The following is a 15,836-nucleotide window of genomic DNA, read 5'->3' as shown; positions in this document are numbered from 1 at the left end:
TTTGGGGGCACCTGGGTGGCTCAGTCAGTAAAGCATCTTCCTTCAGCTCAGGTCATGGTCCCAAGGTCCTGGGATCAAACCCCACATTGGGTTCCTGGCTCAGAAGGGAGTCTGCTTCTCCCTCTCTCTCCTTCTCGTATTCTCTCTCCCTCTCTCTTAAATAAATAAATAAAATCTTTAAAAAAAATAAAAAATAAATATAATAAAATCCTTATTTAGACATCACATTTCAAAACCCTAATGGAGAAAGTACACACTGTCCAAGTTCTAGGACCACAGAATAGAAGTCATTTGGAGTCTGTAATATCCAGTTACCCAGATACCAGTTACAGCAATAGAACCTACTGTCACACACCAGGTATTTCTGACAGGATTTTTCCTGCTTCCTTACCAAGTCCTTAAAGGACTCCAACAGAGACAGCCCCATCTTGCATCCAAGTATAAAAACAGGGGCAACCTTTACAGTAAACATGAATTTATCACATGGTAAATATAGTTATCACCACTTCACTCCCAGATTTTCAAGGGTCTGAACATATATAAATATTTAGTGTATATATACTAAGTGTATATATATATATATATGTATATATATATATATACATACATACACACACACACACACACACACACACACACACTTGTTCGTTTTTTTTTTTTTTTTTTTAAAGAAAAAACCTAAACTGCCTAAAGAACAAAGCCAGAGATTTGACTTTGGTGACTGGTCCACCTATTTAAATAATGTTAACTCTTAGTTTTTCAGATGTGCACATATTAATATCAAACTAAAGTGTGAGTCTATACAGTATTAATAAAAACATATAGCTTGCATATCAAATACCAAAAGCAGCATGTATTTCAGAGGGGAACTTGGCCCACCAGCAGGATCCATGGCCCTGCATCCCTCCACACACATGGCTTACTCCCACAGCTCTCTGCAAGACTTGGTCTTCTAAAGGATTCATGAATTAAAAGATTCAGAAATTACTAGACTCTGGTATTTAAATCTGTCACAAAGTATAAGAAATCTCACTTCACCAATATCTGCATTTTTTAAAGTTCAGAAATAGGCAAGTACTTTGAGAAAAGGCATCACTATCCTATATATAAATTATTTGGGTCTCAACATTATTTTAACATTATCTGAGGTTGCCACGTGTAGGTCCTCAGAACAGAGTGACTATAGAGTTGGTGTCTAAACTGGACTACTTCTGGGTGCCTGGGCAGCTCAGTCAGTGAAGCGCCTGCCTTCACTCAGGTTGTGACCCCAGGGTCCTGAGGTCAAGTCCTGCATCAGGCTCCCTGCTCAGCGGGGAGCCTGCTTCTCCCTCTGCCTGTGTCTCTGCCTCTCTCTCTGTCTCTCATGAACAAATAAATAAAATCTTAGGGATCCCTGGGTGGCTCAGCGGTAGAGCGTCTGCCTTTGGCCCAGGGCATGATCCTGGAGTCCCGGGATCGAGTCCTATATCAGGCTCCCTGTATGGAGTCTGCCTCTCTCTCTGCCTATGTCTCTGCCTCTCTCTCTCTGTCTCTCATGAATAAATAAAAATAAAATCTTTTAAATAAGTAAATAAATAAAATCTAAAAAAAAAAAAAAAGAATAGAGGTCCTGAGAAATGAACAACACATTATACACCGTAAATTTACAAAATGTTGTATGTTAATTATATCTCGATAAAGCTTGGCGGTGGAGGAGGGGATAGAAAATAGATTAAATGAATTTTTGCCAGGAATGAGGTGGCCTGGATCTACAGCATGTGTAAGGGCCCCCCATCACTTCCAGGGCTACCCTAGAAATGCACACATGTAAGCTGGCAAGGGCCTGATCTGTGTCTAAATAAAATCGCCGGAAGTAGTCTTGGCAAGACCACCTCTAAAAATAACTTTTCCCCAAGAACCCTTTATTATTTTTTTTTAATTTCTATTTATTTATGATAGTCACAGAGAGAGAGAGAGAGAGGCAGAGACACAGGCAGAGGGAGAAGCAGGCTCCATGCACCGGGAGCCTGACGTGGGATTCGATCCTGGGTCTCCAGGACCACGCCCTGGGCCAAAGGCAGGCGCCAAACCGCTGTGCCACCCAGGGATCCCCAAGAACCCTTTAAATGTCTGCTCTCTCCTTCCTCTGGCTGTACTCTGGGGGTGGTAGAGGAAATGAAAATGTATCAAGTTCAGCATTCTCAGACATTTTTCCCAACTCCTGTCTCAAACCCAAGCTCACCGTCCAAAGCAGTGAAAGCAATGATCAGAGGAACTGAGAGAGAACTAGACCAATAACCCTGAAAGAAGTTATAGGGTCACTTTATCAGATCAGTCTGCAGCAGGAGAGAGCTGCTCCTTACCCATGGCATGTACCCTATCAATACTGACTTTACACATGGGCACTAACATAGCAGTGAACCATTTGCAATCATAGGGTGTTAAACGGCTTTTGCTTCTGCCCAAAGTGCTTTGCACAATTCCATCCTCTTCTCGTAGACTGCCTGAAATCTACCTTGAGGGTCCTTCCTGGAAGGAGACAACAAGGTTATTGTCTTAGAAAGATCATCTTTAAAATAAGGGTGATCTCTAGAAAGGCAGGTTTTGGGAATATAATAGTAAGAGTCTGAGAAATCATTAGGAGAATTGGTGGATGACGGGAGGTGCACAAGCACAGCAGAGGATGGAGGAGGCCCAGAGGGGTAGCAGGAAGCGTAGGGTTTGGGGTGAAAAGAGAGGAACTCCAAGAAGGGATGGTGACAATTGGCCTCCTTTGAAGTTCTGCTTCATGCTGATTTCTTTCAAAATTTTGTTTAGGGAATAAAACACTTGAACATAAAAACTTTTTCTTCTTAGACGTGGACATCCCTGGTAGCCATTTCACCATGTATGCACATATCCAAACACTTGAAATATATACAATTTTTTGTCAATTATACCTCCACAAAGCTGGGGTGTGGGGAGAAGTATGGAACACCCCCTATGCATGAAACTTGGACTTTCCATGGCCAGCTGCATTCAAAAGGATTCACTCTAATCTGTATTTTCTCTGCTTTGGTGTATGTTTAAAACTTTCTGTTATAGGAAGTTACAGAAAAGCAAAGTGGAATTTTTTTTTTTTTAATATAAGGTAAAAGGAGCCCTTGGTACTGCCAGTTCACAGTGTGTAGGCTGAATCTCTGTGGAGCCCAGATCTCAGCGAGCATTCTTGTCCACTAAGACATCACGCCTGCAGGACAATAACTGATCTGTGCTCTTGCCTCTTGGAGTCCCATCTGCTGGTTCCAACAGGGAGTTGACTCAAGTACTTAGGCATCTTGAACTGTGGCTTCTTTTGGAACTGAGTCAGCCAGAACAGCAGTTAATTCCAAAGGTATGCCCCTAATGGCATGTCCTACTAAACTCCATTTAGAGGTTTAGTTAGCTTTTCCTGTGGTCTCTCTTCTCCTCTTTTGGCATTTCTGCTGAACACACCAACCGCTATGATCTGTCCTAGAGAAAAACCTGTGCATGACAGTATTCCCCATGCCTCAACATTTAGTTCTCTCATTTCATCAGATGCCCCCAATTGTTCCCATTTAGGAATAAAAAATTCACAGACCCATACTCTTCCACAGAGGCGGTGGTTAGGGATAAGCGAGAAATTAGAAATACCGAATCCCACACTTCTGCTCTGAGGTGTAAATCCTAAGTATGAGTAGAAAGCAACAACAATAACAACAAAACCCAGAAAATGTTTAGTAGTTAACAGCACAGCCTTCAGAGTAAAGCAGCCCAGCTCCAAAATTCAGCTTTGCCACTTACAGACCAGAGGATGCAATAACATCTTTAGTATCTCCACATTTTATAAAGTTCCCATTGAGAGACAGGGTCATGCTGTTGTAATTTAGATTTCTGTGTGCGTGGGTTCCAGCTATACTTCCTCACCCTCAACAAACCTTGGACAAGTTACTTAACTTCCCTCACTAAAAAAGGAGAATAATAATACTCTGCCCTCAAGATTGTTGTGAAGTTTGAGTGATATAGTATCTATGGTTAAAACAGTGCCTGGTAATTCTCAATAAACAGCTGCTCTGCCCCTTTACAGTGAATAGTCTGCGATGCTAAGATTAATATGCCAAACCCCTTCTTCCTCCTTTCCTTAATCCAATACCAAAAATTCATATATTAAAATATCACTTTTATATTGTTGAAATTCTTTTTGTTCTAGTGTTATACTGAAAAAAAATGTTAAGCATCTGTTTCAAAATTTAACAAAAGAGATCGAAGTATGCAATAAAATAATCAGCCACCTCCTATTTCATAAAATTCCAACAATAGAAATTATACATTTTGCAAAATGTAAAATGCATAGTTTGCATTTCTCTAATGTCTCTCTGCCCACATCCCAGTTCAATCTAACTCTCACCCCTGCCTCCCCTCAAAAATGTGTTTGTCTCAAAATAGAAAAATATTATCCCCTGTGGGTAATCTCTAAACTGATTATAACTCTGTATGTGTCTTCTATCATTTTCATGACAGATCCTCTCCAACACCCAAAATACCAGTAATATTTTTTTAAAGATTTTTAAATTTATTCATGAGAGAAAGGAGGGTGGGCAGAGATACAGGCAGAGGGAGAAGCAGGCTCCATGCAGGGAGCCTGACATGGGACTCAATCCCAGGATGCCGGGATCATACCCTGAGTCAAAGGTAAATGCTCAACCGCTGAGCCACCCAGGTGTCCCTCAATAATATTTTCTAAAAACCTTAAAACAAAACATCTGAAGGATGTTTTCAGTTTTAAGATTTCAGTTTTATGGTTTGGCTAGAATTCAGTTTTATGGTTTGGCTGTTGTATGGTATTGGTCATGGATCTCAAATACATTGGAACCTAGTGGTAATATAGTTTTATTGAGTTCAAGGGCAATAATTCATTTCATTCCCTTAATCATATAAACGATAAAAGAGAAAAAATGAAACCTATCTTGGGGTTAAATTCTACATTTAGGAGGCACATGCGTGGCTCAGCGGTTGAGCATCTGCCTTCAGCTCAGGGCGTGATCCCGGACTCCCAGGGCTGAGTGCCACATCGGGCTCCCTGTGTAGAGCCTGCTTCTCCCTCTGCCTGTGTCTCTGCCTCTCCCTGTGTCTCTCATGAATAAATAAATAAAATTTTTTTAAAAATTTACATTTAGCATAAGATGAAACACATTCTACTGTTTTCAGTAATCCTTACAAATTTTCAGTACAGTCTCCCTTAAGAAAGCCTATCATACTGAAATACTGCAGAAGGGTTTTATGCTCTAGACCTGAGCACACCACCACAAATAATTTCTCGTAGTTTTTTATTTCCTTTGAAAGCACACCTTATCTCATTGGCTAAAAGATATCCCATCCCACGGTGCCAAATCCCTGGGTTTCTCTTCCAGCAGCTAAACCAATTCATATGCCAGATTCAGACTGGCAAAGCTCCAATGGAATACCAAGGTGAGATTTCTCCAGGAAGAAAATTAAAGACATCTCCACAGTTCAAGTGGTTCCAAGCTGTCTGATGTATGCACATCCACGTGCAGGTAATGTCACTGCTTCCTGTGGAAGTCCTCTCAGACCTCTTTCCACATTCCCCTCCTCACAGTTTCAACCATCACCTGCGAGCAAATAGCTTCTATGCCTGAACCTCCAAGCTTGATCTTTCTCCTTGATATTTCTGTTGGATGTCAAGCTCTCAATCCAAACCTCACATTTTTAACTATTACAAAATCCAACAATTCCCTTACTTTTCTAAATGAACACCAAAGGCATTAGAGATAAGGCTAGAAATGATTAGAGTTCAGTTTTATGGTTTGGCTGTTGTATGGTATTGGTCATGGATCTCAAATACATTGGAACCTAGTGGTTATATAGTTTTATTGAGTTGAAAGTAAGTAACTGCAATTTTTGGAAGTCAAAATGCTTTCAAATGGTTCAACCTAATATAAAATTCCTCAAAACTCTTAATAAAAATCAATGACATTAAAAAAAAATCAATGACATTACCTAACTTCAAAATAACTATTATTTTCACATCTTATTTGACTATCCTGAAATAACTTAAAGACTATGACTCTAATAGGTAGGATTACTTGATTGGCCAATTTCAATTATAATTGTCTATATAAGACTCGATCACAGTTTCATATTAAATACAGTTCTAATTTCCCCCAAACAACCTCATATTTACCTACTTGACCATTTGGCCCCCACAATCACTAAAAAAGGAGAGTGTTTTCCAAGATTGCATGCCTTTTAATGAAAAGGTTGTCATAGCTACTACTAAGGATCTACTTTCAACGTATAATGATTCCTAAGGCTTATAACTAACACCTTTATTTGATAACAAAAATAAAGAAACAAAGCAAGACAATGCAAAGTCATGATAACTACTTAGTCTTGGACTTGGCACTCAGACTGATTCCTTTTCAGGAACACACACACTCTTCCGAATCACCCATGTCTATTCTTTATTTTGTAATTCTGCTACTGTGAAGCACAGCATGTTTTCAAAAAAAAAAAATCTTTTTGCTTTACGATAGTTTGTACATAAAACCCACACGTTTAAATTTATACTTATCTGAATCTAAATGTAATTTTCTTTATTAAGTGGGTAAATATTTTCAATATGGAGAAAAAAAGGATATTTCAAATCAAATTTAGGTGACCAGGAATTGTTCATTAATACAGTGACACATTCAATTTAAATAAATCTGAATGTATGACTTTTTAATTACAAAAATCTGTAAATTCCATTTTTTTTTTTAAATTAACAGCTTGTCTTTGAAGGTTTAATCTTAGAATACGAATTAAGTCAGATAACTGCATTCATTTTGAGGATCTGAGAAAAATGCTTTAAGAAAATCTTTTTTAAAACCACTACATAAGAAGCATGAATTAGAGGTGATACATATATAGCTCTAGGAATTTAAAAGATTATAAAAAAAAAGTTTGATTATTACATTTAAAGTTTTTAATCGTACTAAATGCTTTTCAGAAATAGGACTCAATTTTCTCATTCTACAAATGAGTACTGAGTCTGAGCAGACTCAGTGGTGGCCCTGGGGAACCTGGGAAGAGCATCTGCTCATAGACCTCAAGGAGGAGACCATGACAGCACCAGATGACCCATGTTCTAGAAGGCTGGCCTCCTGGAGGCGGGGCCTGATTGAGGAAGAATCCCAGAATGGGCCAAGGAAGCAGGGGCTGGGTATAAGGCAAAAGAGTGACTCAAACACGGTGAGGGCCACTCTGTGAGGTTGGACCCTGAACCTGTGTGTGTGTGGTAGGGGATGGAATAGTAGAGTCTAGCTCAGACCTGGCCTCACAGACCACTGTAAGAGGATTGAACTCTCTCCTGAAGACAATGAAGAACCACAGAGGGACTTTAAGCAGGAAATACCATGACCAGGCTTGTGGTTCCATAAAGATCACTCCTGCCAGCATCATGGAGAAGAGCCTTTAGAGAAGCATGAGCTGTGGAAAGGTGACAAAGCAGGAGGCTCCCAACCCTAATCCAGGCAGGAAAGACAGAAACTCTGAAGACGTGAAAGTACTTAATGGGAGGAAGGGGCAGGGTCCAAAGGACTTTAGCAGGTGGGCTCCACCAGAGTTGGGAAAGAGGGAGGCACCAAGGATAACTCCCAGCATCCCACCTGGGTGCCAGGGAGGAAGATGTTTCCATTGACAAAGACAGCAAAACCACACAAGAGGAGCATTCTGGAAATACTCTGCCTTTCCTTTGCCGGCCTAGCTGAATTGGGTGTCCCTCCTCTGCACTTTGCACTGAACTTTCTGTCTCCTAAACCAGGCTATAAGCTCCTTAGGGGGTCAACTCAATTCCCTATCCCTAGCCCCTGGCAGGATGGTAATAAAAGTCAAACAACTGAAAGAATGAGTGACCATTTAGATCTTGCTCTTCAGCAGGGTAGCAGGTCAGAACATCTTCTGGTTTCTGACATGGAAAATCGTTTGCGGGGGGGTGGGAGGCGGGGGGGAAGGTGGGCACACTGGCAAGCCTGCAGGTGCTCAGATAGGGGTTTGTATAAAAAAGGTTCCTCAGGCTCCTTTAGAAAAACCAATCTTGCACTCAAGATTTTCCTGCCTTCGGAATTGGTCTAGCACAGCAGTTAGCAAGCGTTCCCCTGATCTCCGCTTTCTGTTCTTTCTGGAAGAATTAGTACCGTTCCCAGGGAAACAGTGGTACAATTCTGACTGTCCTCCAACGTATTCCGTACCAACTCCTCTGCTCATCACGGCGGCTCCCCCACCCACTCCAGTCCTGCGCCTTTTCTGTAGGTGTCTCCCAGCTGCAGCAACTGACTGCAGAGCCTTCTGACAGCCTTCTGAAGCCGCGCTCATTAAGTTTCCCAGCTAAGAATTATATTCGTCCTCCCACACTCTCGGAAAAGCTTCCTTTGGGGTTCAAGTTTCTTTGGTGATGAACTTGGCTGAAGGGGCAGGGCACACGCCAGGACAGATCCCAGGGCCCTGGGGAGGGTCCGGCGACAAGGAGTGACTTTTCCGCCTTTAGCGTGTGCATCTGTGATCATCCACAGCAAGCCAAGTGCTTCTTTAGAACCACAGTCCGTCCGGGGACAGAGGTTTCTTAGGGCTCATAACAGATGCTGCCTTTCCACGCCAACCCACCAACATGCTTCTCTAGACATCAGAGCCCCCTTGGAACATCAGCCCTCCCTTCAAGCGCCGGCCACAGGGACTACCACCCTCCCCTCCGCCCTGCACTGGATGACATATCCTGTGAACAGGCAGCTTTCTATCTCCTGGGAGGTAAACAGACTCTGCTCATCAGTTTGCTTGTTTCTTGTCAATATAACCGTCTTGAGTATCTAGCCCAGGAGCTCTCAGGGTGGGATCATGTCTGCTTAACTGGATTTATACAGCAGCCTGCCGTGGAATCGCACGGGGCCATTTAATACTTGCATAATCCCTCCTGACCACTCTCAAATTGATGCCTTCCTCACCATTGCTCCCACCGGTCCCTGGCTCTAATCCTCACACTCTACCCAGTGGGTCCTATCTCAGGCTTCTGCCTGCATCTCCCGGTCTCATTCTGCTAATAGTCTGCTTCTTTAAGCACAGTACTCTGGAGCTCCAACACCTGCAGGGCTCCACCCTCACCCCGAGTCCTGGGTTCACTATACACTGGCCTGCTCTGTCTTCTCTATGAATTCCAGTCTGCAATGTGAGCTTCAGCCAAGCCTGTCTCCTCTTCACACTCCCTCAAGCACATCACAAGCAGCAGATACATCCAAGAATATGGACCCAGGCATCCTAGCCTGGCCACCTTGGCTACTTTCTCCTTTTAGACTCTCACTCTCTGAGCTTGTCCCCTCAGTCTTTTGTCAGAGGGTAGTGAGGGGGACCTGGGAAATAAGGAGGATTTGCTTTCATAGTGCTAAAGGGTGACGCAAACACTTACTATGATGACATCACACTTATCATCATCCCTCCCCCCACCCCCACCCCCAAAAAATAGCACAACAGCTCTTCACTCTGTTTTTCCAGCCAGGAATACGATTTTCATTTCTTCTCTCCACTAGGCTAATGTTTAGTTACTACTCAAACTAAGGTCTGGCCCAAGTCCTACTAGCCTACAAAGCTACTTCCTCACTGTTCTCACTCATGATGGCTTTCCTGATTTGACCTCCTGTAACTTTTGTTCTTTACACAACTAGCACCTGGCACTAAGTGTGCAAGTGTATAAACCTTCTCTTTAAAAGTACATCAAATGATAGAAAGTTAGTGTTTAATGGACACAGAGTTTCAGTTTGGGGCAATGGGAAAGTTCAGAAGGGTGGTGGTTAGGGTTGCATGATATTATGAATATATTAATGTCACTGAACTGTACACCTAACAATGGTTAAAAAGGTAAATTTTAGGTTATATATATTTTACCACACACACAAAACACCATAGCAAAGTCACTAAGGAACAAGTCTGTGCGTCATCATCCCTCAGCAGTCCCAGCATAGCTCTCTACTGACTGTTACACCAGTTAATAAAAATATTTGCTGCATAAGGATAATAGCATCTGAACATCTGCAGTGTATGGAACCCCTTCAACATGCGCTAGTTTAACCATTTGATCCTGAAAAACGCAGTGAGGTAAGAAAGGGATCATTTATCTTTATTTTCTAGATAAATGGGAACTTGAAGGTTTAGTGACTTGATTATGGTCAGAGAGTACAAAGGGAGCACGGAGATTCATCCGGGTTTCATGAATCTGAGAAAGTTCACATGCTTTTTGGTAACCATTCACCTTGTTGAAACACATCGTGCCTTTTCTCCTGCGGAAAAATTCATGCAAAGGCAGATTTCATCGTGCAGGGGTGAAGCCTTCACCTGCCACCCCTTCATTAGCAGCTGCTCTCCACAGAACATTGTGGGGGGGGGGGGAGGGCAGTTCTCAGGCCCCAGGGCTCTCTATTTAATCTTGACTCTGTGGGCAGCTGCTTCCACATGTGTCCTACCATGCTGCCTGATCCGACACAGCGACATTTTAGCCTGGATGCCAGGACGAACAGAAGGTATTCTGAGGTGAACGGCTAATCGGTTCATCTAAATTACTAATATGCAGAAGAGTCTGATTTTCTCTAGGAATGATTAAAACCAGTAAGAACTCTGAATGTGGAATAAAAGAACCACTCTCTTATTCTCCCAACAACTGGTTAAAAAAATTTTTTAAAGTTGATCGATCATGTAGCCATATGCAAATTAAGGGTGTAAGGAACCTTTAGGTCTCAAAACACAGAGTCATTTCCTTAAAAGGCCTGTGCTAGTCTCCCAGAGCCGTGAAGGACAGACAGCAACCCGTGCTTAGAGATAGCACACATATTCAACATTGCTGTTCTGACAAGTCACCTCCTGATTAGGATTCACAGTTGAACTGAAGTTTGAACGTGTTCCTCAGTTCCAAGGGGAGCTTGCTTCTAAATACCAAAGCTCTAGAAGTTTCAAAAGTCCACTGAAGACAGCCTAATTTACATGAATATCAATGCCCCACCCCTGGCTACTAAAAACCCCTGAAAGAGAAAGGCAGCACTTGGAAATGCCTGTACATACTGAGGCTAAATTCAGTGTCTTCTGAATTGCCTCCTTTTGGAAAAGAGCACTGAGCTTCCTTAAAAAATTGAAAATGGAATTATCACATGATCCAGAAATTTCATTTCTGAGTGTAAAGAAAACAAAACAACACAAAACAAATCAACCTGAAAAGCAGGGTCATGAAAAGATATTTACACCAATGTTATTCACAATAGACAAAAAGCAGCCCACGTGTCCATCTGTGGATAAACAGATAAACAAAATGTGGTATATACATCCAGCGGAATATCATTCAGCCTTAGAACAGAAGGAAATTCTGACCCATGCTATAACGTGAATGGACTTTGAAAACATTATGTCAAGTGAAATGAGCCAGACATAAAAGGACAAATACTGTAGGATTCCACTTATATGAGGCCCTAGAGGAGTCAAATTCATGGAAACTTTCTAGAAAGTAGCATGGTGGTTGCCAGAGGCTCGGGAGAGGAGAGAATGTAAAGTTACCATTTAATGGGAATACAGAGTTTAGTTTTACAAAATGAAAAGAGTTCAGGAGATTGGTTGCATAATGCAGCAGTGTGAATGTACTTAACCCTAATGAACTGCACACTTAAAAATGGTTAAGACGGTAAATTTCATGTTCTACCTATTTTACCAAAATTAAAAAAAAAAAATCATCATCATCAAAAGAAAAGCACTATACTTTCTCTAAGTCCTTCTGTAGCAAGGAATTCCACACCCGAGAGTAAGGATTACCAGGACCCAGGAGACTCTCTGAACTGTGGATATAATTAGGCACTGCATCCATTATAATGCTACAGACGTCATCATGTGTTACCAGCATCTGTTGACAGATCTCATACCCAGCATATCACTGAAATGGAGTGTGGAGAAGGTAGCCCACAATAGAAACAATGGTATTTTAGCCTTGTCCTGTTCCAACAGTTTGTCTCATAGGACATAAATAGAGACCACTGCTCTAGCTACACTGAGCTCACCGTTCAATATTATTTTATTCACCTGAGTAGGTTCTATATCAAAAGCAGAAGTAGAGTACCTTGTAGCTCTGTTCAGATTTGTGTCCAAGGGCAGTGGGTTCCCTCCCCACCACCCCCAGCAACTACAACACTCAATCTATCTTAAGGGGAAAAAAATGAATTCTCACTTTAAACTCTGTAGTATTCTTTTGAATGGAGATTGGAAAGTATATCCGTTTTTTCAATAATATATGTCAAGTGCTGTACAATTAGAACAATATATTCACACAGGAATCCCCAACCTAAAACTTTACAATACCTACAATATCATTCTATCCAAAAATATTGTTAATACAATAAAAAATAAAATATGACGGGAGATATAGATCAATGTGGCTTTTGGAAATTGACATTAGCTCTATCCTATTATACTGTAAAACAAACAAAACAAAACCAAAAAAAAAAAAAAAAAAAAACCCTAAAAGAAACCACTGTGATCAGACTTATACTCCTAAAAATGATGGACAGATTACCCATCCAATTTCTTGGCTTTTTTATTGTTTCTCGTAAGAAAAAGGAGGTAACCTTTAAAACAAAGATTTAGGAGTTTAACAACAAACATGAAAAATGTATTAATCAAAACTGTGGGAAAATCTTTTAAAGAGAAATACTCATGCTAAAAATTAAAGTTACTTTTTAACTTCTTGCTGATAATGCGTCAGCTAGTCCAGATGACATATTAATAATTCTCAGGCCATGTGTTTTCCTTACAATGTCATTTAAAAAAACTGTAGAAGGTTTGAAATTTTATTTTCCTTTATAGACTCAATTCCTATTTATCACTTCCATTCTCTTGTTTCCAAGGTGGGGAAGGTGGAAATTTTAGGAAACTAAGGTGGAGAGCAAAATGTCACCAAATTAGACAGTAATAGTAAATGGTATTTTACCAAAGAGAGACCTTGATATAAAAATAATGCTCAGTTATTTGATAATTATCCAAATAGGGAGAGATCCTTCCAGCTAATACTGTTCATTGGGACAAAAGTATGGGATGTGTGAGTTCCCCACCGTCATGCACTAATTCGCCATGGAATACAGCCCACACTCGCTCACAGTGGCAGCTACACAGAGCGCTCTCCATGCACACATATGGTCAACAGGTCATTCACTTAAGAGCAGGTCCTTAGATGGAAAATCTACTGTGCACCCCCTAAAAATGGGGGGGGGGGTGTAAGGCACTTTGCTTTTGTCATGACACTGTCATAAAGTTGTGTGTGTTGGCAGGCCCGGCTCTGCCCGGCTCTGCCCGGCTCCGCGCCCAGTCAGACAGGAGGTGGGATTTAGCCTCCTGGTGAGCATCCCTACTTGTTCCAGCCAAGGGGCTCAAGAGGAAACCTTGAGATGGTGGAATATTCCACTGGGCTCCCAGAGAGGCCAACCAAGAAGCGCAGGGCGCTTTCGGAGTTGGCTGGCCCCTGGTCCCTGTGTGCTCACCTCAACGAGCCATAAATAGAGAGTGAGACAATTACTCCTTCACGGGTGGGTGTCGGACGTTCCCACAGCACCCTCCCTTAGGGGCCCGAAACATCCAAGCACTGGCTTGAGATGCCTCTGGGCCATCCTGAGGAAATTCCAACGACACCGCTGTTCACTGGGCATCTTCCACCGGAGGAGGCAGGACGGGGCAAGCGAGCGCAGTCGTGCGAGCCACGGGACTCCCGCGCCAAGGTCACGGCCTCGAGGGGTCAGGAGCCGAGGCCGAGGCTCGCCCAGGCCTGCCCAGGGCCGGCTGAGGCGCAGGCACCCGCAGGGCGCCACGGCTCTCAGGCCGGCGACACGCGCGCGCACAGGAGGCCCGGACGTGCCTCCGCGCGAGGGGGCGCCCGGGGCGAAGGCGCACGCGGGACAGCGCCCCCGCGGGCCGCGGACACACACACACGCGGGCCGAGCCCGCGGACGGGGCGCCGCGCCGGCCTGACCTTCCGCTGTTGCTTCTCCCAGGCGGGGTCGAGCAGCAGGTCGCGGTCCCACTCCTCCTCCTGGATCATGTACTCGTCATCGTCGTACACGTAGTTGTACTGCACGCCGGGCTCTATCTGGTTCATGGCGCTCGGGAGCCGGGGTCGCGGCGGGGCGCGCGGGGCTCGGACGGACGGACGGGCGGACGGACGGGCGGACGGGCCGGCGGGGCGCGCGGGGCTCGGCGGGGCGCGGGGTGACCTTCGCGCGGCTGCTCTCGAGGCGGCCTAGACGCTGGGTCGCGGGCGAAGCACCAGCTCCGGCGGCCGCCCGCCGCGCCGCTTAATACCCGCGCCGCCCGTCACGTGGGCCGCCCGGCCCGCCCCGCCCCGCCCCGCCCCGCCCCCGCCCCCGCCGCTCGGGGCTCCCGCGGGCGGGCGGGCGGGCGGGCGGGCGTGCAAGCCGGCGGGCCGTGCCGGGGCGCGGGGCGCGGGGGTCCCCGCTCGTGCCGCCGCAGCAGACCTCCTGGGTGGCGAGCTGAGCCCGCTGGCACCAGCCCACGCCTCCCACTTACCCTCCCGGCTCGCGGTGGGATTGGCCCGAGGGCGCCTCTGTCCGGTAACTGGGGAGGCGGGGGCGATGGGTGTACCCGGCCAGGGGAGAGGACGCCCTGGGCCTGGATCCCTGACCACCTCCAGCGCATCCATATCCATTACCATTCCCATATACCATTTGCATCTTCACGGTTTCCACATATTTCCATAAATATCATGCACCTACACCCCTGAAAAGTCAAGTTTAAAAGTTACAGGATCCCTTCTCCCCTCCCTCACCTGGGGAAATCAAGGCAAGAGACTCGGATCAACCGTTTTAAAATGTCAGGAAGCGGGGACCCCTGGTGGCTCAGCAGTTGAGCGCCTGCCTTCGGCCCAGGGTGTGATCCTGGGGTCCCTGGATGGAGTCCCACGTGGGGCTCCCTGCTTGGAGCCTGCTTCTCCCTCTGCCTGTGTCTCTGCCCCTCTCTCTCTCTCTCTCATGAATAAATAAATAAATAAGATCTTTAAAATAAAATAAAATGTCAGGAAGCAAACCAAACGCGGGAAGTGTCAGCTCTCACCTGCCAGTCATAAATTTAAAAGAACTGACAATGGAGGACAAGCAGCCAGCTTCAGGTTACACTTCCATCTCACCGTGATACATTGCACAGAAGCATTTTCATCCCTTTGGTTCTGGTTAGCTATTCCCTGTCAATTATGCCCGGAAGTCGAGGTCCTTTGGGACAAGTAGGTTGAAATTTTTTCATCACATATTTATTAAGTACCCACTGTAATCCAGACTTTCTGAGGCACTAAGGATCTAGAGGCAAGGCACCTGCCTTCTGAAATTTAAGTCCAAATTGAATGAAAGTTGCCCACAGGTGCTACACAACTATTTGTGGTTCAAGAGCTTTCAATTTGTTAACATGTTTCAGGCTGAAACTATACCTGGATTTATCATTGTTCCCTAGAATGTGTACATCACTTAGTTTTATTGTTTTGAGCTTTTTGAAAAAAGACTGACAAATTAGCATATACGTTGAATTAACATGTTGAAAAACATACTCACTAAAACACGAACTCCATGAGAGCAGGAATTCTGTCTTGTTCGTAGCTATAATTCCCAGCAACTAGAAGAATGTCTACTACATAGTAGGTGCTCAAACATCTGTCGAAAAAATAAGCATTCTTGGAAACAGTGATTGAGCTAATTTGCCTGGATTTAATTTAAAATTTTAAGTTTATATTTTGTATTAAAATCACACTCTTCGAAAAAATTTATCACTGGGGCACCTGGGTTGCTCAG

At 44.0% G+C, this 15,836-nt stretch overlaps 1 protein-coding gene across 1 annotated transcript in view; it reads right to left on the bottom strand.

Moving 5' to 3' along the window:
• The window catches only part of ACTN2 (actinin alpha 2), a 66,423-nt gene extending 52,109 nt beyond the window's left edge, over positions 1 to 14,314 (bottom strand). The window contains exon 1 of the mRNA XM_041749068.1: positions 14,015 to 14,314. Coding sequence (XP_041605002.1) covers positions 14,015 to 14,140 — 126 coding nt within the window. The 5' untranslated portion in view covers positions 14,141 to 14,314. The remainder of the gene's footprint in view (positions 1 to 14,014) is intronic.
• Between the last annotated feature and the right edge of the window lie 1,522 nt (positions 14,315 to 15,836).

The sequence above is a fragment of the Vulpes lagopus genome, chromosome 3 (assembly GCF_018345385.1).
Source record: "Vulpes lagopus strain Blue_001 chromosome 3, ASM1834538v1, whole genome shotgun sequence".
Taxonomy (NCBI): domain Eukaryota; kingdom Metazoa; phylum Chordata; class Mammalia; order Carnivora; family Canidae; genus Vulpes; species Vulpes lagopus.
The sequence above is the reverse complement of the archived record's forward strand: the minus strand, read 5'-3'. Positions and strand labels throughout refer to the sequence as shown.